The sequence below is a fragment of the Nuphar pumila genome, chromosome 2 (genome assembly GCF_984573655.1).
Source record: "Nuphar pumila chromosome 2, dmNupPumi1.hap1.1, whole genome shotgun sequence".
In the NCBI taxonomy this organism is placed as follows: domain Eukaryota; kingdom Viridiplantae; phylum Streptophyta; class Magnoliopsida; order Nymphaeales; family Nymphaeaceae; genus Nuphar; species Nuphar pumila.
The window spans coordinates 105834794-105858645 of record NC_143250.1 but is presented as its reverse complement, the minus strand read 5'-3'; the positions used below and the strand labels follow the sequence as shown (position 1 = coordinate 105858645).

Genomic DNA, 23852 nt, shown 5'->3' with positions numbered 1-23852 from the left:
ATGATTAGTACGGAATTGGTAGTATCTGATAAGCTTCAGATAGGGATGAAAATGGGTCGGATCCAGGATGGGATCTTGCAACTTTCAGCTGTTCTGGATTTGATTGCGATCCGAATACCAATGTTTTTAGCTGTTCCGGATCCCAATTGTTTGCATCCCTATCTTCAGTCATACAATTTGAAACCACAGTGATCAGACGGATCCAGAACCAAAGAACAAATAATTCGGATTCGGATCAGGATCAGTTGTTAGATCCATTTACAGATACGAGCAAATGGATCAGATAGGACCATTATGATATTCGGATTCGGATTCAAATACGGTTCAACAGATATATTTTGGATACGGATTGCGGCTTATAGCTTATTGCTTATAATTCGGATTCTGGTTTATCAAAATCCAGTATCCGATCCGTTTGCACCCATTTTAAGTTTCAAGAACCCAAGCGTACGAACCGTGTTCGACAAATTTACCGCCTCCAAATTCCGATCAAAATCTGAAGAAAAAAAGTGGAGAAAAAGATCGAGGAGACGAAGACTCGGGAAAACCGTACAAGGCTTTCGTCTCCGTAGGAAGAGGTTTTCTAAGAATTAAGGTTTTTGCGATCCCTTTCAGATCCGGCGAGAGGTTGAGTCGTCGATTGATCTGGAATGGGTCGATTTGGGTCGCTAAGATTCTCGCCCAAATCTCTTATTCTGTTCAATCAGGTCAAGAATTCTCTCGTTTTCCGCTGTTTTCTTGTTTGGTGTAATGACGGTCCAATTCTGCGCTTCTTCTCCGATGGAATGGCTCTTGACTGGTTTTGGTTCTCCCTTTTTAGTGTCAACAGCTTCTTCATCAGATACCGCCATTCAGGGTGACGGATTTGAAAGTTGCTCGCCGTAGATTGTGGGATCATAATCCGTGCGTGTTTCAGGCTACGTTTTACGCGAGCGGTAACGGTTTCGTTCCGATATATGATTTTCCAAATATGAAGCGATTCAAGCGGGAAATTTGGATTGATTTTGATCTGAATTGTGTTGGTTTTTTCTATTGGTTTCCTCTGGCTTTTACGATTCGAACAGGAAGTCTGTTGTTAAAATTTTATGGGTTTGCGATTTTGATGGAGAATTTGATTTGTTGGTGGAGGTTTTGATCTGCAACCTGGATGTTCAACCGCTCATCCTGAAAACTGGGATAACTTGAGATGTTTGATTGGGTGATGTAATGTAGTATCCCAATTAGTCCCGCTTTTCTGGATAAGTTGGTGTATCCAAACACTCGGTAGATATATGTGCAGTATTGGTCGTTGTCGCGGACTAGTTACTGCCAAGATTACTCCAAATTCGCCTCCATATTGCGTCTTTGTATAATGTTTCTGAAGGATAATGATCTAAAACTGGAATTCAATGGATCCATTTACCAAGAAAAGTGAGGGAGGTTGGGCTACTAGATAATGTGATATCCCAGGTTATCCCTCGTTTTCTGGATAAGTTTGTGCATTTAAAACGACTACTCTGGTCTGGAAACTGTCCTGAAGCATGAACGCACGTCCCTATCTTTAGGCTGCAGTCTCTTGTTTTCTGTTATTTCTGCAGCATGTGTTTGGCTACCTAATGTAGTCTCTAATTTGCTTTTGTTCGTATTTTTCCAATGCTTACATGTACTCACGTAAGCAGTATTGTACAATCAAAGGATTGATGATTGTGGAAAGCTTGGAAAACGTCCATCCTTGAACGTGCAGTTGTTGAGACGGACTATTCATGATACATGTATGTAGCACTACTGATCTGTTTCTGATTGACAATTCTGTGCTCGTCTTTTTCCTCTACGGAATGAGTATACAGTTAGATACTACCCTTTATGTTTGAATTTCATTCTTGCTCATTGATGCTATTCTTACTCCTATTATTAGTTCTCCATTTGTTATGTTGATAATGATATTTGATTGTTGTCAGCCTTCCATTGCATGGCAGAGAAAAATTTATATGAGATCCTTGGTGTGTCTACAGACGCAAACAAGGAAGAAATCAAAAAGGCTTTCCATAATGTGAGTACATTTTGTAATTACAGTTGCCCTTTAGATGCTGGAAAAGATTGTTAGTGACAGTCATAACAATGTTACCCTAGATTATCCACTAGCATAAAATCTTATGCATCGTGGTCCCCACTATACTGCTGAGGAAGGTTAATTTGCTAGATTTTGTTAATGTTTGGTTGCAGCTCATGTGATTGGGAATTGGATGAGATGGAACCAATTGTGATTTGAAGTCATATGATCTCAAATCACATATTCCACCATGTGATTTGGAATCGCATGAGATTCACTTCAAGCACATTCCGTTTCTCATTTGCATGAGATTCCAAGTCACATGTTTGTTTAGCTGTGCAAATGAGATTCATCCTCTCATTTGCATGAGATTCCAAATAACATGTTTGTTAGTTGTGCAAATGCGATTCATTCTCTCATTTGCATGAGATTCCAAATCACATTTGAATGCAACCAAACATAAGAAATATTCATGATTTCATGGTATGTGTGAGATATTGTTTCTTAGCTTTCTTATCATTCTAAAATCTTATACATGTGTTTTAAGTTTTTGTTTTTTAATACTTTTCCCCTAAGGACTTGATCTAAAATATTATTTGCATATTAGCAGCTTCTTGATGATTCTTTAGCCTGCAATGCTCAATGTATTTAACTTTATGCAGCTCGCCAAGAGGTATCATCCAGATGCCAATAAAAACACTGCAACTGCAAAAAGAAAGTTCCAAGAGATACGAGATGCATATGAGGTTTGTCATGGCCTTAGAAAAACTTATTTGTTTTTTTACACTGATTGACATTATATTCTTAATTTGATGACATCTTATATGCAAGGTAAATTTTAGATATTGAGTGATGCAGAAAAGAGAAGGCAGTATGATAAGGTACACCCAATAATCTTATTTCTGTTTTTATCTATATGTTTAGGGTATCCTTACTTCTCCTTCATCAATAATATAACTTCTGTTTCTTCGCTACTTTTGTCATGTTGCATGAATATCATTGCGGACATACCTTTTCAAGGCAAATTTGGGTACATAACCCACAGATATGACTGTGTCATAGAGAAATAATGAATTTCAAATATAATTTGGCACACTAAATACTGCTTTTTAACTTTCATATATTCGTCCATATAGAGAAAGAAAGAAGCAGAAGACTTTCTTGTCCAGCATTTTTGATGTTTGACCACAATGTTGATTGGAAGTTGAGAACAACAGTTGTGTTTCATTGCGTAGCAGATGTTTGATGATAACTTTTGAATTTCTCATGTACTCTGCACATGTATGCTAGGAATATGTCCGAAGTCAGCGGAAAGAAAATAATTTCCAGGGAGATGAAAATTTTGAAGGAGCTGGATTTCAATATGGTTTTCAAGCACATTTTTCTGATGATTTCCAGAAAATCTTCTCCGAGGTATGTAAGGACACTGTTTCTTTGTGGATTCTTGACTCTGTTATACCCTTCCACTATGCTGCCTTTACATGTTTTGGTCTACAATCTTCCTCACAAGTATCTTGACAGTAAAATATCTGTTACATCTCTTCCATTGTACTGTCTTTACATGTTTTACTGTTCAACTATCTTTCTCAGGAATATCTTCACAAGAAAATACCTAAGGAGTTCTTTGGAAAAAGTTCTTTGTCTTGGGAAAATATTGAAAAAATCCTTAGAAAGTTAGCAATATAGAGGCAGCTGATTTTCTCCCCCAAATGTTGCAGCAGTAATATTGTCTAGCATTGCAACAGTGTTTGAATTACGTGCAAATCTAATGGTATTTTGAACATTACGATATATCTGGGAAGTTATCATTTAGGAAACATTGGCCAAAATATCCCAGCATTTTCAGTGTTGGACATACTTGTGGGAGGGTTTTACTTCTTTTAGTCATTAACTAATGATTGATTATTCCCCAGATATTTGAGAATGACACAGAAAGTGCAGCCGCTGACATACAGGTACAAGTGCTTTTAGTGTTATCCAATTAAGACTTAAATTGGGCATGTTTTTTTGTTCATGTGTTCACTACTTGAATTATTTGTTGTTCTTATGGCTTATTTAATAGGTAGACCTGCCACTGTCTTTTGCTGAATCTGCCAAGGGTTGCACGAAGCATATATCCTTTGGTGCCAAGGTCCCTTGTGTCACTTGTAGTAAGTAAAATAGAACCTCTTTTTGTTTGTTGGTTTTCTGTCTTTACTGATAGCATCTGCACGTTTGGATTTTGAACGCACCAAAGGGCTGAGATTCCAGAGTCACTAACAGTATACTGATTGCCATTTGGTGTGTGTTTTTTGATTCTAGAACTAAACCAGCTGTCTCCACCAATTTGTCTGGTTGAAGTTAAAGGTTCTTCGATCTGAAATCACTTTATCTTTAGGTGTGGCCATCGGGCCCGTCTGGGCCCATCCAGACCCTACAAAGGCCCAACACAATCATTGGGTCATAGAAAGCCCCGCCCGACTATTATTGGGTCGGACTCGGCCCGACATTATTCAGGCTCGGATACTAAAACCTTGTCTGAAATCTACCGAATACTTGTCGGGTCAGGTTGGAGTAGGTCAAAGTCAAACCATGACCCACAAAACCAACATGGCATTGTGAAGGAAATGGACTCCTAAGACTCTATTTATACCTGTTTGGATAGGCACTTCATCTTCTCCCCGGTCGATATGGGACTAATCCCTTTAAGTAAACATTTATTATTTTTCTTTTACACCATAGAGTAATAGAGAAAGAGATAAAGAATGCATGAGAGAGAGAGAGAGAGAGAGAGAGAGAGAGAGAGAGAGAGAGAGAGAGAGAGAGAGAGAGAGAGAGAGAGAGAGAGAGCATTAATTGCAATGGTTTTAATTCTCATGCAATCATGCATGCACATTAATAAGGGAATTTGCGATAAAATGGTCCCACATCGATGGTGAAAGAGAGTTGACAGTTCCTTATTCACTATAAAAGGAGGAGTCTTCTTCTCATGCGATCATGCATGCACATGAATAAGGGAATTTACGAGAAAATGGTCCCACATCGATGTTGAAAGAGAGTTGACAGTTCCTTATTCACTATAAAAGGAGTCTTCATCTCAAAACTTAACTTTTAAGATTTTATTTATTTCTTTTTTTTGCCCATAAGAGCCCAACTCGGGTCAGAAACCATGCCTGAGCCTGACCCAATATTATATCGGCATGGGCCCGGCCAAACTTTTTTTGGGCTGGGTCCTCAAAATGAGGCCCGAGTTCGATTCCACCAGCCAGGTACCCAATAGTCCGTCGGGTACCTGGCCTGGTGGCCACCCCTATTTATTTTGAAAACCAAGAATATCTCTGTTGTGTGTTTATGCCTATGCTTTTAACATCTATTATCCAAATGCTTCAATTCCTATTGCCTCTATTCCTTTTCACAGTTGTAACTAGTTTTGCAGTCCAGGGGCATGAGGTGGGAGTTATTAAACTGGTGAAAGTAATTACTTTTAGTCAAGTTCCTAGTTGGATTATGTCTTCTTCCTGTTTAAGTTCCTGCTTTCTTTGGTGAGGTTGTAAAATATAGTAGGCATTCTTCAGTTCTTTGTATTCTTATCTCTCTCTGGTGTGGACAGAAAATTCTTTTTTGCGGTTTAGTTCAAAAATTAGTTTGAGACCACCTTTTTTGAAAGTTGCGAGTCCTCCACTGATGAAGGATCAATTTCAATAGGAGCTTCGGCTTTTGATTGGACTTTTAGTGTGTTTTGTTTCACACCCCTTCTTCAAACTCCAATCTTCTGGAAATAAAGCCTCAATGGTGTGGAGGCATCATCGATGCTCAGAAAAATACCAAACAAGCAAAATATACGAAATGTGAGAAAGCAAAACTAGATTCAAAATCCCAAATAAGAAAAAGAAGAATGAGAACAAAGCAAATGAATGAAAGATTGCTTATCTCAGATCCAGGTGGCCCTTTCTGGGTTGGTGAGTGCATCGTCCATCTGACAGAACATAGCATTATGACGACACTGTAACTTATGATTGGTAGTTGCTGGCTATACATCCTAAGGAAGCCAAAAATTTTTCATCATCCAACAACCCTCTACTCGATTAGATTTGTTTTATTAGATTTTCAAACCATTAAATATGTAGTTCCAGAACTTGTGAATTGCCACTTAAGTTCATATGCTCAAGGGGAAACCCTTATCTCATGGCTGTAATCACCTGCAGTAACAAAAATAGAATGCTTAAAAGAAACGATAAGAGAATGGAATCCTTGTGCACGAGGGAATGGAGAAGAACACCAGTAGTACGTCACTTTGGGGAGGAGTTGAGCACAAGCTACAACTCAAACATCTTCAACTGAAGACACAAATGTCAGGGAGAGACACTACAATGTTGAGACTTGATGTGATGAATGCCACATTCAGCTACCAACACTAACCTAGATCCTGAAGATGTTAATCTTGCAAAATGAATGTAAATGGACCAACAATCAGTTCATTAGCTGGAGGAAAAAAACTTTGATAGCTACAGGCCTAATAATGTTGTTTTATCTTATTCCTTCATAAAACAAGAGATTCATCTGACTGACGGTAGATGGAGGCTGGATTATGAAAAGTTCCAAACCAAAGTTCGAAAACCTAGTGGCTCGATGCTTTTCTCCATCATGCTTGACTTGGAACTCAGCTGAGTCAACTTAGTGACCTGGCTGAGTCATGTTAATTTTGCATCTCTCTATACACACACACATGTATCGAACCTGGAGATGGCTTCGCTATTGCTTCACACCAATTGTTAGCAATCTATAAGACATTTAGGGCCATCTCTCTCTTATCCAAGAGTTTGCTTGGAAGATAGCCCAGTATCATGTGATTCTGTACGCATATTGGAGTTTTTGCTGATACTATCTGTTTCCTGTTGCTAGCCCATTTGCTTCACTATTTATTTAGATGCTATGTGTCTTGTGTTTGGATTCACTCTTATGCCTGGTCAGTAAGCAGGACCGAGCCTTCATCTGGAAATGGTGGGCACTTTTTTGTGAAAAGGGAGTTTAATGCTAGAGAGAATGTAATGGCATTCTGGATGAGAACTGTCATATGTACACTAAATGGTCCTTAGATTATCAAAAGTTTATCATAGAATAAAATTGGTCATAAATCCACCTGTTTGCATTAAGCATTTTGTGATTTATTTGTTTCTTGGGTGGTTTCTTTACACAGTTTTCTTTTTCCCATTGCAATAGAGGTCTGTAATTTTTCTTTTCCAGATTATGCATACGTAGCTATATGTGCATTCCACTTGCAGAGTTATTTCAGCTTCTTTATTTGTTAAGCTCTTATTTTTTCCTTCGTGCTAATGCAGAAGGAAGCGGTCATCCCATCGGTTCCAAGCGGAGAGTATGTCCAACTTGTAGAGGCATTGGAAAGGTATGTTCCCCATATATTTTTGCTGCTTCCTGATGCTGCATTTCTTGAGAAAGATTCCGTATGTTTCCCAGTAACAAAATGTATGTTTAATTATGATGTGCTACTATCTTATCTAGTTGTTTAATTGTCTGCTTTCATTAATTTTGATGTATACAAAATTGCTCTGCAGATTACAATTCCTCCATTCAGATCAACTTGCAGTACGTGTAGGGGGTTGGGGCACATCATAAAGGTGTCCTTTCTGATTTTAAGAATGCAACATGCTTCCTTGTTGCTGTATCGATCCATTAGGATCTGACTTGTTTAATCTTCATTTGCTTCAAGGAATCTTGTGCTGCATGTGATGGTTTTGGCACTATGAAGGGGGTCAAAGAGGTTAAGGTTACCATACCTGCAGGTACTCTTTTTTCTCTTTGATATTGTAGACGTTGCCTCTATGTCACATGGGTGCGGGTGCGGGGGTGCGGCACTTTCAAAAACCTTGGGTGCGGCAAATATATATAGAAGGGGGGGTCCGCGGGTCCCGCTGTGCGGTTAGCGGGCGGGAGTCCAGCCCCCTCCCCCCCCCCCCCCTTTTTTTTGTTTAAAATTCCGCAGCCCATTTCATAGGGCAAATTTAAAAAAAATCCAAAAATGGACCAAAATGACCTTGGGTGCGTTGACCACACCCAGGGTCAGGTTGACCGCACTGGGTGCTGCAACCGCGCCGTATCGTGTCGACGCGGGTGCGGCACCTGTCTGGCCGAATCCCTGTGACATAGCGTTGCCTATTATTGATGGTGCATGAACTGGAAACTTTTATGTCATTTCCAATTTGTTTAGGTATTATGTGAATCTTCATTTACAAAAATATATATTTTTTTACCTGAGTAGTGTGCGGTGCAAATCCTTGCAATATGAATAAAAAGTGAAGACTAGTATTTTCAACGTATCTTCCCTGCACTAGTTTACAAATTGCTGTGTATTTTTCCTATACATAAGTGTTATGGTCTGTCTAGTATTTGTGATAAGCTATGTCACACGGACTCGTTAAAAAGGCCACTGTACCCGCATCGACGCGACGGGACACGGGCGCATTCAACCCGCACCCAGGGTTATATTTGTCCAAAATGAATTTGATCAACTTTGCCCGAGTCCATTTTGGTCCAATTAAAAAAAAAAGAAATTGAGGGGGGAGGGGGTTAGGTAGGGATGCACACGAGTTGGGATCAAGCTGAGCTTGGCCTGACTCAACTTGGCTTGAGAAAAAAAATTGGTTGTTCAAGCTCGGCTCGAGCCCAGCTTGAACAACCATGGCTTGGGATCGGCTCGAGTCGAGGTCGAGCATGGCTAAACTCGTCTCTAGTTGAAAACCTTTATTTTAGCAATTTTTAAACTTTTTGAAAATTGTGTAAAATGCTTTTTTCAAAGAGCGGAAAACGGTGGGATTTGCACCCATGCCACTTCCAAAGATGATCAATGCCTTGTCCATTAGGGCAAGACCTTTCTTTGTGTTAACATTATAAACAAAACACATGCATATATAAATCTATTTTTTTTTATAACTATGTGAGCCGAGCTTAATTGGGCTTACTGAGCTTATTCGAGTTGGACTGCGTGTTCAAGCTCGTGCTCGTTTACATGTACTAAGCCTGAGCCCTTGTTCAAGCTTGGCTCATTTATTTTTTCGAATGAATTCAAGCTGAACTTAAATGGGTCGAGCCCGATTTGAGCTTGAGCTAGCTCGGCTGCATCCCTAGGTTTATGGCACGATCGTGCTACCCCCCGACTCATCTCTTCTTCTTCCGATGGTGGTGACGACAACAGTGAGGTGAAATAGGTACGTCTCTCTCTCTCTCTGTTCCTCCTATCTTTTTTCTTCTTCCTTCTCCGTCTCCTCCTCCTCCTCTCTTTCTTCGTCTTCTTCCTTCTCCTTCTCCTCCCTCCGCCACAATCTCCTTTCTTTTTTCTCCTCCTCCTCCACTCGTTGGCTTAAGGGCCGAACCCAGGCCTGCTCCAAAAGAGTGTATATATATAGTAACCTGTATCATTAAACACATAAAGTGTTTGATGACACGTCGGACGAAGCGATCGTCGTTGATCGAACGCGATCAAACAGCAATGCTTTGGCATTTTTTTGCGTGCTCACGATTTTTAGCAGCAGTCTTGATCGTCACTAAATCTCTGGGTGGAAAACAGAGAATTAGCGGCGGTTCAAAACCGCCTCTATTTCTTGTTTTTTCAAAAAAGAAAAGAAAATAAAAGAAAAAGAACGTGCGGCGTTACGTCGCATGTTCGACCGAGTTTGAAGGAAAACCCGTTGCGAACATACGAGTTTTCGTGTGTATATATATATATATATATATATATATATATATATATATATATATATATATATATATATATATACATACATACATACATATATCCCCGCACCCAAGTTTTTTTAAAGTGCTGCATCACTGCATCCGCACCTGCATCTATGTGACATAGGTGATAAGGGTAAAAGTAACAATTTTGTGCATGATTTTGTATTCTTATCCACCATAAATTGTGTGAAAAATAATTATTTATTGTTGACAGTTTTATTCCAGACTTCGAGTGGGTTAGGAATGAGGAATTATTGGGTAATATAAGAAACAAAATTTTATACACTTCCATTATGAAAGATAAAGAAAATGGGCACATGATAAATGTAAAAAAGTAAGAAATGAGGGGAAAATACCATGTCAAAAGTCTACAGTGAAGAATTTCTGAGAAAAAAATGATACATTAAACATGAGAGTGATAATGGTAAATTTTGGCACTAGACTGTGATTGGTCACAACATGCTAGTGGCATGTGATTTTCAATTAGTTTCTCTTGTATTTGCCATGATAAACAAGGAGAACAATGAATGTGCCTGTTGGCCAGTCTTTTAGAGTTGTCAGTGAAATTTGTTATTTCAGCATCATGTTAGATCCTTGATTGTCTCGTGAGGATAAATGCACTAAAAGTCCTATACTTCGGACCTTTTAGATGATACCTGGATAATATTTGTTAATACTTCAAAAAAAGTCTAATCTGCATTGCAGGTATTGATTCTGGGGATACAATCCGTGTTCCAAAAGCTGGTAATAGTGGTAGGCATGGCGCTCCTTCAGGAAATTTGATCATTAAAATAAAGGTACAACCCTTGTATTCTTTTCATTTTCAGTCTTTCTATGTTTAAAAAGTTATGGTGTGTATTGTAATTGGCAAGATCAATGGTGTATTGGTGTTGTATAATTTAAAAGTTAAATTCAACTTTGTTAAAAGAGAGCTTATGTATCTATTTTTAATATAAAAGAAGCATGATACTGCATACAGGTTTCTTTTCTATTCTTCCTAGAATGAAAATTTTCTTTATTAATTGCTGGGTGATTGGATTTGAAACATGCCTGAGAGTGCTTATATTGGCGCATGTGTTGATAGTCAATTTTTTAATGTAATTTTCTGATTTGTGTATTTCCGCAAACAATATCAATGCATCCCTATTGCATATTTTGCTGGTATAGGTCCTGTGATGATTTGGTATTAATTAGGCTGGTCCATTAAAATAATTTTGCACCCTAATATATATATGAGAACTGAACATATTAGGCCCCATTTTCTCGTTCTGCCCCGTTAGGCCCCATAGTTTGAAGTATTTTATGATAGATCTGAACCGTTAAATGTGTTTAGCATGCTCGATTTAGTGAGAATCAACTCTTGGATTATGTTTTTTGGACGAAAAAATATATTTTTATGAGCTGGGAAAAATTGATGCCTTCATAGCCATTGATTTTGGATCACCGGAAAAACCTGTATGCAGGTCAGATTCCGGTGATCCAAAAGCGGGTTCCCATTAAACAAAACCTATAGATCACATCTGTGGTGTTAGATGTGAGAAAAAATATAAAAAAATGACAATTTTTGAAGGGGCCTAACGGGGCAGAACGAGAAAATGGGCAGAAGGAGCGCATTATTTATTTCTCTCTCTCTCTCTCTCTCTCTCTCTCTCTCTATATATATATATATATATATATATAGGAGACAGTGTAACGTCAGACGCTTTTAAGCATCCGACGTTGGTCGAATAAGTGTGTGCCATTGATCACCACTAAAGGGTCATTTTTGCATGCAGCAGACGTGCGAGACATGTCCTATGCTGTTCGACCCTTAGAGATTTCGATGCTACACTCTACTCTCTATATATATCACTCGGTTCCCAATGGCCAGCGGAGGATTCAGTATAACAACTCACTTTCATTTGAGAAAGCGTTTCCCACGTGTGTTGGGCACATTTTAGCTATAACTTCGGTTCTCCAGTTCAGCCTCAACTCCTCGCAGGTTCTATAAGCTATGGTATGATATTCATGGTGAAATTAAGACACTAGTTGGGTACTAACGTCTTCCCCCTGGGTATGCGAATAGACATCCTGTCAGGTTTGACATCTATAACCCTTGCCTTCCAAACAGTATGGGAGCTTTTCAGCTCATACTGGTCACTGTTAGAGAGTGACTTTGAATACTTTAGGTTCGATAATGAACCCATACACATGCACATTAAGTGCGAATATACTCACTCAAGGGAACAACACAAGCACATCATGTGTTAATACATAAACCCATAAAAGGGGTAAATATGACATAAAGTCATAAGTTGAATATTATTGAAGAAAGAGGGTAAAAACCGTATACAATGAAGCATAAGCTCCTCCAAGGAGTAAAGAAATACAAGGGGGAGACCCCTTTTAAAGTCACAAAAATGTGACCGTTGGGGGCTCCCAACGACTCCTTAAGAATAAATAGGGGTCTCCCCCTTGTATTTCTTTACTCCTTGGAGGAGCTTATGCTCCATTGTATAGGGTTTTTACCCTCTTTCTTCAATAATATTCAACTTATGACTTTATGTCATATTTACCCCTTTTATGGGTTTATGTATTAACACATGATGTGCTTGTGTTGTTCCCTTGAGTGAGTATATTCGCACTTAATGTGCATGTGTATGGGTTCATTATCGAACCTAAAGTATTCAAAGTCACTCTCTAACATGGTATCAGAGCGTGGTCACGATGGGGTTGTCCTTTGGTGCAACGGAAAGCGTGTTGATCAAGAAATAGTGAAGTATTCATTGTCCTTCTCTTTTTTCTTAAGTTTTTGGTACGTATCTCTTTTCTTAACATATTATGCATTATGAAATTATTTTTTGCATATGAAATGTTTATAATAGTTGAATCACCTCTTTTCATATTTCGCATGTTCAATTTTTTTTAAAAATATCTCCTTTTAAATTTAGTAAACTTGTTTTTCTATTCAAATATATAAATTCTTGTTTATATGTTTATCGATTACTCCACATATAAATAGTAATTTATGTTCTTTCTTAAAATTGTCTTCAATTATGTGGGATTTATGATGATTACATAAGTATTTCATAAATTAACTTTTAATGATTATATATGATCTCTTGATTAATGATCTTTATTTAAAAAAAAAATCTTTTCTCTCATATAAAGTCTAATTAGTTTTGAGTTTTTCTCTTGTTTATGGATTTTAGTGCATTTTTTTGAAAAATCTTGATATAATTCTTGTATAAGAATCTTTCACATCTAAATCTTTGTTATGAATCCTAAGTAGTTCTTGTCAATGATGTTTCAATGGTTTTGGTTTAGTTAAAGGATTTTGAAAAATTATTTGTGATAAATATGTTGTATGAACCATTGTGTTCATTAGGAAAGATCTTTTAAAATCTTCTCACACTATATAGAATGCATAGTGTATCTATTGCATCCTTTGGTATAAAAGACTTCATTAATTTTTGAGTTTTCTTCTAATGATACAACTTTATAAACATGTTTGTTTGTATTTTTCATATAAAGTTTCAAAACCTCTTGATTATATCTCTAAGGATGCCTACATTGGCCATAATATGGTCTTCTTTGTCTTAAATTGCATTTATTAAGCATATAATTACATAATTAAAGCTTGAGAGTCTCAAGCATTTGCTTTTATTTATGAAATACATGCATTATTATTTATACGCTTTTCGCGTATTTTGTTCAAGTGTTGTGAGAGTGCTTTCGTGCACTTCTTTTATAAAGTATTTGTGCTTGTATGCGTATTGTCTCTTCGTAGACATTTTCACACGATATTCTCTTTTCAATAAAGAGATATTTTTATTGCCTCCTTTAGGGCTTGTGTTTACTTTTTATGAACTTGTATGATTGTTTCTTTTATCATTATGAATGCTTCCGCAATATCTTGGTACATGTTGTCCTAAATTTACACATTTAAGATTATTGCCATTTTACATCTTGGTATACATATAATTGCAAATTATAAAGGCTTGATTTGTTTCTTGGATGATTCCAATTCCTTTCTCACACATGACATAGCTTAAGTATTTCATGTTGTGTTTATTAAGTCTTTTGATAATGATCATGATGTTGCTTAATATTTCATAAATTGTGTTAGTTGCATAATAAGTCTTTTTGTATAAAAGACTTCTTTTGAAGATTAAGCATAATTCGGATCTATGTCACATGGGTGCGGGTGCGGGTGCGACACGGGTGCGGCGCAATTCCAAAAAATTTGGACACGGGGACTCGGCTATATATATATATTAAAAAATATATATTATAAATATATATATTTTAAATATTATAATTATATATATAACAATAAATTAACACATAAAGATTGTAAATTTTAAAGCAAAAAAAAAGCAAAAAAAAAGCGAGCCGAGGGTGCAGGGAGGGGGGCCGAGCCCCTCTTCTGCGTGCAAAGGGTGCAGGGAGGGGGGCCGAGCCCCTCTTCTGCGTGCAAAGGGTGCAGGGAGGGGGCCGAGCCCCTCCCCTGCGAGCAGAGGGTGCAGGGAGGGGGGCCGAGCCCCTCCCCTGCGAGCAGAGGGTGCAGGGAGGGGGGCCGAGCCCCTCTTCTGCGTGCAAAGGGTGCAGGGAGGGGGGCCGAGCCCCTCCTCTGCGAGCAGAGGGGGCCGAGCCCCTCCCCTGCGAGCAGAGGGTGCAGGGAGGGGGGCCGAGCCCCTCTTCTGCATGCAAAGGGTGCAAGGAGGGAGGCTACGAGCAGAGGGTGCAGGAGGGTCGACATACCTGACGGAGGGGGAGACGGTGGCTGCCTGTCGCCGGAGTTCGGATCGCTGGCGTGGGTGCAGGAGAAAGCTGCAGGGGCTGAGGGGGAGAGGCAAAATCGAGAGGGTAAGCCCCTCTCCCTGTCGATAAACCCCTTTTAGGGTTCAGCTGCCAAAAAAAATTTGGATCTGGGTCGGGTTTGGACCCGACCCGACCCGACCCGACCCGGATCCAAAACATAATTTAAAACTTGAAATGGACAATTTTGGACTCGGTCAATGTTGACCGAGTCCAAAATGTGGACGGACTCGGCCCGGACTCGTTGAGCGAGTCCGACTCGGCGTTGACCGAGTCCGGGCCGAGTCCTAAGCCGCACCCGAGTCCGTGCGTGTCGACGCGGGTGCAGCAACCCTTTAGCCGAGTCCGTGTGACATAGATTCGGATTTATGCAAAATTGTTGTTATAAAGCATATTATTGTGATTAATTATATTGGACCTTTGATTCAATTTTTAATCGGTCCTCTTTTCTTTGAAAAATGATTCCTAAAGTGTTTATTGCCTTTTTGTGGCATTTATATTTGCCCATCACATGTTATTTAATGCATCATTTGTTTGGCCTTATTATTGTTTTATTAGAGATGTTTGTTGAGGTGAGTTATGGGCACCTCGTGTTATATCATTCTAGATTGTCCACTTGCCATATTATAGATGGTGATTGAGGTGAGTTATGAGCACCTTAGGACTCTAGAATGATTTGGTATATGATCTCTAATTATGAGTGTGTCACTCATTGTTACGTCATTTTAGTTTGTCCACTTACCATATTATAGATGGTGGTTGAGGTGAGTTATGGGCACCTTGGGACTCTAGAATGATTTGGTATATGAGTGTGTCACTTGTTTAATGTTGGCCATTGATCTTTTGGATGCTCTTATTTATATATAAATGTGATGGATATATGATGTTTAAAACCTTAAATGTTTTAAGGTATATTAAAATCAAGGTTTTGGGGTTATTGTCCAACCTTTTATTGTTTATGAATCATATGAGTGCATTTGCACATTTATGTTTTGTGCTTTTGTGCACAAGTGTTCTTGGTGTGTGTATATTCACACATTTTATTTCAAAATGATATTGTTATGGGTATTTTTTTTGAAGAATATTGTTTCAAGGTTTTATTTATATGCTTGTCATTACAAGTTTTATTGCCTCAAAGGTCTTCTCCTTTTATGCCCCTTATCTAAGTGTCATCATATGTAGACAAGAATTTTATTACACCTTCGTGTGTTGGTAGCCCTTTGTTGGCTTTTGCTCTCTTAGTCTAATAGCTGAACACACTTGTCTTGAGTGTTATTTTATGTAGACAAGGCACGTTGATTCACACAATGATGTGTGATTTTAGTCCATGTTGGCGTTTGTGTCCTTGTTCTAGTCGCTGAGATGTATGCCCATGGTTGACTTATTTCACTCATTTCAAGTGCCATCTTATGTAGACAAGAGATGTATTGTGTTTTAGCCCATGGTTGGTTTGTTACTCTTGTTCTAGTAGCTGAACATACTTGGTTTTAAGTGTATTTTTACGTAGACAAGAGATGCTTTTGGTCCATGTTGACATGTATTCTCTTGTTCTTGTCGTAGATACACTCATTTCAAGTATTATTATATGTAGACAAGAGGACCGTTGGGGGCTCCCCAACGACTCTTTGGGGAGCCTCCCTAGGTGGCGCAAACCCAAAAAAAGGAGAAAAATAAAAAATAAAAATAAAATTAAATTACAAACATATTCCGAATGGAATATGCGTAAAATTGTGAAATGTCTAAACTACCCCTATGCCTATAAATAGAGAAATATATATTTTATATATATAATTAGGATAATACATATGCATATATACCATATATGAATATGTATTATCCTTTATATATGTAAAATATATATAATATAACAAATGTTGAATGATACATTTTAACAGTCACACCCCTAGATCTTCAGGACACCTCCTCCACCATAGTATGAGCTGGGGGTAGCTCCTAAGAGCTAGGCCTACTCAATTATTTGGTGAAGTTCCACTGGAAAACTAGATTGGGTTCGAAAGAAAGCATCCTCTCCCTTCGAGAGAAGATAAAAAAATCACTCCAGAGGCCATAGAACATAGGACACACGACAGACGGACGGGGTGGACAAAAAGTGTATTTATTTGGATCCGAACACTGATGCTTGCTAGCGTGCTATACAGAATTAAGAGAGAGAGAGAGAGAGCTTCACCATGATCTCACATTTTTTATCATATAGAAAGTAGATAGCTTCACGATGATATCTATCTATCTATCTATATATATATAGAGAGAGAGAGATAGAGAGAGAGCTTCTAACCACCTTCTCAATGCACCATGAGCGGATGCACGCAACATGTGTCCACTCATTAACTTTTTTTTCCTGCCTAAAAGGCCTTTAGTGGTGGTCACTGCCACCGCTAAAAGTCATTTGTTGCGACTTCAGCGCGTTTGTTATGATGGTCGCACGCGGTGCACTGAGAAGGTGGTTAGCAGCTATCATCTTCTCTCTCTCTCTATTATATATATATATATGGGTTAATATTTGGTGCTATTTACCAAATTATATGAAACCTTTTAGCTGAAAATCATAGGTTTTATATATTTTTTATAAATTAAATCTTATGGATGTGATCTACAATGTTTGTTTAGTGGGAAATGAGTTTTGAATCATAGGATTATGACACAAGTATGCTTTTTAAGGGCTTAAAAAATTAATGGCCTACAATACACTAAAATTTCATGATTCAAAAAATTATATTTTTAAATTGAAATAACATGATCCAAGTTTTGATCCTTGGCAAACAAAGCTTAACACATCTATATGGTCAGATTGAGTAGATAACGCTTGAACCTAGTGTTATTAAAAACGTGCCTCAAGGCGCAAAAAGCGTGCCTTGCCTCAAGGCGAGGGCCTTTGTGCCTTTAGGCACAGGCATAAAGCGTAAAAGGCTTGAGGCGTACGCCTCGAGGTGAAATGCGCCTCAATGTGAGGCGTTCACGCCTCATTTTTTTGGTCAAATGAGGGTCAAACCCCTCATTTGACCAAAAATGAAAATTTAAAAAATCATGCCCCCGACCATAATTAGGGTCGGGGCCCCTAATTTTTCAGTCTCTTGTCTCTCTCATCTCTCTCTCGTCTCTCGCAGTCCCTCACGCTGCACTCGTCTCTCTCTATCTCTCTCATCTCTCGCAGTCCCTCACGCTTCCCTCGTCTCTCTCATCTCTCTCTCATCTCTCCATCTCTCACAATCCCTCACACTGCACTCGTCTCTCACTCACAGTCCCTCACTCGTCTCTCACTCATCTCTCTCACAGTCCCTCACTCATGTGTCTTTCGTCTCTCACGCGTCTCCCACCTCTCGTGATCGAACAAATTTGTTTGGAGAATCACAAAAGGTAGGCTTTTCTTTCTCATGAATTTATCAGAATACATCAACCTTACATGTCTGTACATTTATATTTATTTTTCATTCTTTTTGGTTCTGTCATCTAATGAAATTTCGATTGCTTGAAATAATATTTTCATTTTTTCTGAAGTGCATTAGACCGATACCACTACATAGATTGTGGAGGTGCTTAGGAGCTTAGATAGATAGAGAAAACATTACATTACTCAATTAATTGGTGCAGCCTTGCCCCTCTCAACATACATTGTGTAAGTATATGAGTTCATTCCTTATTTTTTTTTCTATGACAACCTTATCAGCATCATTTACAGATATGTGCAACAAAATTTAAGATGACAATCTGGAGATTCCAGGGGAAAATTGCAGGACAGGGAAATTAGGATTGTTTACCAACAGAGATATTGGTTAGCAATAAATCATACTAGGATGCTCCTTGAGTCCAGTTTTCCAAAGCAACAACGATTAAACATGGAGAATATAGAAAGACCATGAACTGTTTGTTAAGAAAAATGTGAGCAAAAAACAATCAAAGGAAACAATGAACCTAAAAAGAAGTTTGTTCTTGGGGGCTCTGCCCCCCAGAGACCCTCGCCAGGGGCGGCCCCCCTGGACCCGCACCGGGGGGAACCCCCGGACCCCCCTTCTGTAAGGGCAAAAACTCTGGATTAGGCTCCACAACTCATCACTGTTATCATTCCCATTGAATCATTTCCCCCTTTTAGATAATTTTTATAGTTTTTTAAGTTAATTTTTTTTGAAGCTTACGCTTTGGACCTCGAGGCTTACGCCTCGCCTCGAATTTCGGTGGAGCGCCTCGCTACGCCTCAACGCTTTTCACAACACTGCTTGAACCTATGATTTCCAGCTCAATAGTTCCATATAATTTGGTGCCTTCAATAACACCAAATATTAACCCTATATATAAATATAAATAAATAAATAATACATATTTATGTATATATATATATATGATTCAAAGGTCATTTCCCACTAAATCGACCACTGAACACATCTTTGAGGTTAGATTGAGTCAAAATGACTTGCATTGTGAAATTTTAACTATATTATAGCTACAATCGACTGTATTAAATATATACCCATATGTGTGTGTGCGGATCCCTTGTGCTGAGCATTTTAACACCCTTGGAATGCATTTAACTCGTAGTACAAACCCGCTAGGGGACAAAGTGGTCCCTGTGTGGGGGCTTGTATCACATTTTCTTCGCGGACTGGTGTGTCTAGGACAAAGACCTTGCGGTGCTTGTCCTGTGCATCAAACACATCCTTTTAGTCTGTCAACTTGTGTGATCTTCTGAAGCATGCTTTTGATTGATATGGGTTAGATTTTGCATTTGAATGCTTTTGTTTGTCACATGAACTCGTCAAGAGGGTTGAAGCACCAACCCGCACTCGACTATTATGGTCCAAGTTTGGACTCGGTCAACTTCGACCAAGTCCAAAAATTGTCCAAGTTTAAAATAACCTTAAAACTTATAACAAATGGTTATACATTATCAGTTATATAACATTAAAAGTGTTATATATATGAAACGACACCTCCGGACCATGTTTTTTAAAATTGATGTCGTGCCAACCACGCCCACACCCATTTGACATTGGCTATTTCTTGATTAATAGAGTTAGTTATGGGAGCTGTTGCATATGACTTTGTTTGAACCTTCTAATTGTTATTTGTAGGTTGCTAAAGATCCTGTTTTTGTTAGAGATGGTTCTGACATATACGTGGATGCTCGAATCAGCTTCACGCAGGTGAAAGTTCTTGAATCTTGATGGTCTCGGAATCAGACTGTGTCGAACACTTGAACTAATATATTTGCACATGATTCCCCTAGTTTGTTCTATGTGTATTGGAAAGTTTATATGGTTTGAGTGTGTGCCATGGTGACAAGTGGTAGTGGTTCTTCTGATTTGTTTACTTGTTGGACATTTTAGTTTTGAATCCACTTCTATATTGCTTTATTCTTTTCTTCACCGTGTTTATTTGCCTTTAAGTCTATTATATGCCAAGGGAAATAAGAGTTAGATCTTGAGTGTTAGATTTACATCTTTGGTCTAATGATGAAGAAAAAGCAGTGAGAAAATTAAAAGGATAAGAAATGTAGAAAAATGTGAGTTGGTTATGGAAAAGAATGAGAAGGGAGAAGAAAGATAGTAAAAGGAGATCAGGGCTTGATACTTCATTTCTCATTTCCAGGAATTATGTTACAAGTGTGTGTAAGATTCATATGATAAAATCGCCCCTATAAAAAACAGAAAAAGACAAATATCTTGATGGCATCAAAGGCAACAAACTCCTATACACTCTCTAACATTAAACATGACCACAGGAGGTACTCAAAACACTATCTAACAAAGTAAGGTGGTGTTGATCCCTGTAGTTTCTTTAGATTTTTTTTTCAATTTTCTTTGCCTCCATGATTTCTAACCTCAGCAGTTGGTCGTTAGTTTCTAGTTTCTCTATAGGATATCTACAGACAACAAGTATATTAAGTGTTTACTTCTTTGGATGGCATGAGACCCAGATAGACCATATAATGCTTCTGTTGCTATTTTCAATATTTATGTATGATATGCATTTTGATCTTTATTCATGTCTTTTGCTTGTGATGATCTGTTCTGTTCTTTCACTAAATCCTACATGTTTCCATAGGACTTAAGGATACTGTTGTACAGCGTATAGAATAGATCCTCTTAACTGAATCCCACTTGTTGACATGCTATCTATTTAACTATTCAGCTGTGTGTGTGTTGAAATGAAAGCCCAAATACAAGAATTATCACAATGCTCATAAGAGCACACAATGTAGGGCACAAACATAAAGCCAGAAAGGCAATACACACGCCTCTAATGGGCAAATATAAGGCCACACTTCACAATAGCCCACCAAAGTACACAAGAGAGCACTCAAAATATAAAAAATAATATTTTATTAGACTTAGAAAATGCTTAAGTGAAGCATATCTTCAACATGGGAGAGATCCCATTTATATACAACAAAGAAGAGGCAAGAGGGCTAGTCCAATGGCTAGTAGCCCAACAACTAGTTGGGCTACTCCCAATGGCTAGAATAAAAGAAACAAAAAATAAAAATACAAAACTGCCCCCAATGGGCAGGACCTATTACACACTATAAAAGGCAAAAGTGCCCCTAGAGGGCATGACCTAGTGTTATAAAAAACGCGCCTTGAGGCGCGGCTCTGTGTGCCTCAATGCACATTTTTTTTACAAAAAGATTTCTGAGACATGATCAACAAGATTTTTGTAGGTTAATCTCATATATTCTCCAGTTATTTCAGTTATGTAATCAGTTTCTTAGTATATTACTATATTTTAACTTTTGTTGGTTAATCTCGAATATTTTTCAGTTATTTCAGTTATGTAATTAGTTTTTTAATATATTTTAACTTTTGTTGGTTAATCTGATATATTTTCCAGTTATGTAATCAGTTTTTTAGTTACTTTTATATGTTAATCTCATATTTTTTAGAATAATCTCATATATTTTAACTTTTGTAGGTTAATCTCATATATTTTCCAGTTATGTAATCAGTTTCTTAGTATATTTTAACTTTTGTTGGTTAATCTCATATATTTTCCAGTTATGTAATCAGTTTTTAGTTACTTTTATATGTTAATCTCATATATTTTAACTTTTGTAGGTTAATCTCATATATTTTCCAGTTATTTCAGTTATGTAATCAGTTTCTTAGTATATTTTAACTTTTGTTGGTTAATCTCATATATTTTCCAGTTATGTAATCATTTTTTAGTTACTTTTATATGTTAATCTCATATTTTTTAAAATAATCTCATATATTTTAACTTTTGTAGGTTAATCTCATATATTTTCCAGTTATTTCAGTTATGTAATCAGTTTCTTAGTATATTTTAACTTTTTTTGGTTAATTTCATATATTTTCCAGTTATGTAATCAGTTTTTAGTTACTTTTATATGTTAATCTCATATTTTTTAGTACTTATTTGAGATTTTCTATTTTTTATTGGTTGTTATTTCATCAATAAAGCATTTCTTTATTTATTTGTATTTTTAAATATTTTTTTATAAATTTTTTAAAGTTTTTAAAAAAAATATTTGTGGCTTACGCTTTACGCCTTGAGGCTTACGCCTCGCCTTGGTTTTTGGTGGAGCGCCTCGCTATGCCTCAACGCTTTTCACAACACTAGCATGACCTATTACATAATAAAACAATAAATAAAAGTACACACACATATATAAGTTTGCTAAGGAGGAAAGAAAAGCGAGGCACCGACGTAGCCTTGGTGAAAAAAAATCACAAATTGATATTCTGATGTCACATAAGGAAGTTCAATAGTGCCCCTAAGAAACTCCTCCCGAACATAGTGACAATCCATCTCTATGTGCTTCGTTTGCTCATGGAAGGTGTGATTGCTAACAATGTAGATAGCGCTCTTGTTGTCACAACACATCTTCAATGGAGTAGAGATAGTGACACCCATATATTTCAATAAACTTCTTAGCCAAACAATATCGGTAGTAGTAGTTGCCATTGCCCGATACTTAGGTTCAATGAAGGAGAGTGACACCTTTTATTGCTTCTTACATCTCCAAGATATGAGCGAATCATCGAGAAAAACACAATAACTTGTAGTGAAAATACGACCATTGGAGTGCATGCCCCTAATGGGCAGGACCTATTACACATTGTCAAAAAAACAAAAATGCCCTTAAAAGGCATGACCTATTACATGGATAAAACAATAAATAAAAATACATATATGTATTAATACCAGTGTTGTGAAAAGCGTTGAGGCATAGCGAGGCGCTCCACCAAAAACTGAGGCGAGGCGTAAAGAGTAAGCCTCAAATAATTTTTTTAAAAACTTTAAAAAAATAAAAAAAAAATCTAAAAATACAAATAAATAAAGAAATGCTTTATTGATGAAATAACAACCAATAAGAAATAGAAAATCTCAAATAAGTACTAAAAAATATGAGATTAACATATAAAAGTAACTAAAAACTGATTACATAACTGGAAAATATATGAGATTAACCAAAAAAGTTAAAAATATACTAAGAAACTGATTACATAACTGAAATAACTGGAAAATATATGAGATTAACCAACAAAAGATAAAATATACTAAGAAACCGATTACATAACTGGAAAATATATGAGATTAACCAACAAAAGTTAAAATATATGAGATTATTCTAAAAAATTTGAGATTAACATATAAAAGTAACTAAAAAACCGATTACATAACTGAAAAATATATGAGATTAACCTACAAAAGTTAAAATATACTAAGAAACTGATTACATAACTGAAATAACTGGAAAATATATGAGATTAACCTACAAAAGTTAAACTATATGAGATTATTCTAAAAAATATGAGATTAACATATAAAAGTAACTAAACACTGATTACATAACTGAAAAATATGAGATTAACGAACAAAAGTTAAAATATACTAAGAAACTGATTACATAACTGAAATAACTGGAAAATATATGAGATTAACCTACAAAAGTTAAAATATATGAGATTATTCTAAAAAATATGAGATTAACATATAAAAGTAACTAAAAAACTGATTACATAACTGGAAAATATATGAGATTAACCAACAAAAGTTAAAATATATTAAAAAACTAATTACATAACAGAAATAACTGAAAAATATTCGAGATTAACCAACAAAAGTTAAAATATAGTAATATACTAAGAAACTGATTACATAACTGAAATAACTGGAAAATATATGAGATTAACCTACAAAAATCTTGTTGATCATGTCTCAGAAATCTTTTTGTAAATTTATTTATTTATTTTTTTTTTGCGCCTCAGGCTTGCACCTTGAGGCCCTTTTGCATCACAAGGCGCGTTTTTGATAA

The 23852-nt window shown here is 37.0% G+C and overlaps 1 protein-coding gene across 3 annotated transcripts in view; it reads left to right on the top strand.

The window, feature by feature from the left end:
• Nucleotides 1-518: 518 nt before the first annotated feature.
• Nucleotides 519-23852, top strand: part of LOC149846567 (chaperone protein dnaJ 1, mitochondrial-like) — a 43349-nt gene continuing 20015 nt past the window's right edge. For 2 of the 3 annotated variants that reach the window (XR_016430292.1, XM_089996415.1), the window contains exons 1-14: nucleotides 519-707; nucleotides 821-935; nucleotides 1659-1751; nucleotides 1938-2029; nucleotides 2692-2775; nucleotides 2872-2910; nucleotides 3320-3442; nucleotides 3943-3984; nucleotides 4092-4179; nucleotides 7348-7412; nucleotides 7582-7644; nucleotides 7737-7809; nucleotides 10466-10557; nucleotides 19645-19716. Coding sequence is in view for 2 of the 3 variants with exons in the window: in XM_089996415.1 (XP_089852541.1) it covers nucleotides 651-707; nucleotides 821-935; nucleotides 1659-1751; nucleotides 1938-2029; nucleotides 2692-2775; nucleotides 2872-2910; nucleotides 3320-3442; nucleotides 3943-3984; nucleotides 4092-4179; nucleotides 7348-7412; nucleotides 7582-7644; nucleotides 7737-7809; nucleotides 10466-10557; nucleotides 19645-19716 (1098 nt within the window). In the remaining variant the exon portion in view is untranslated. The remainder of the gene's footprint in view (nucleotides 708-820; nucleotides 936-1658; nucleotides 1752-1937; nucleotides 2030-2691; nucleotides 2776-2871; nucleotides 2911-3319; nucleotides 3443-3942; nucleotides 3985-4091; nucleotides 4180-7347; nucleotides 7413-7581; nucleotides 7645-7736; nucleotides 7810-10465; nucleotides 10558-19644; nucleotides 19717-23852) is intronic. The other variant, XM_089996416.1, reaches the window with a different exon arrangement.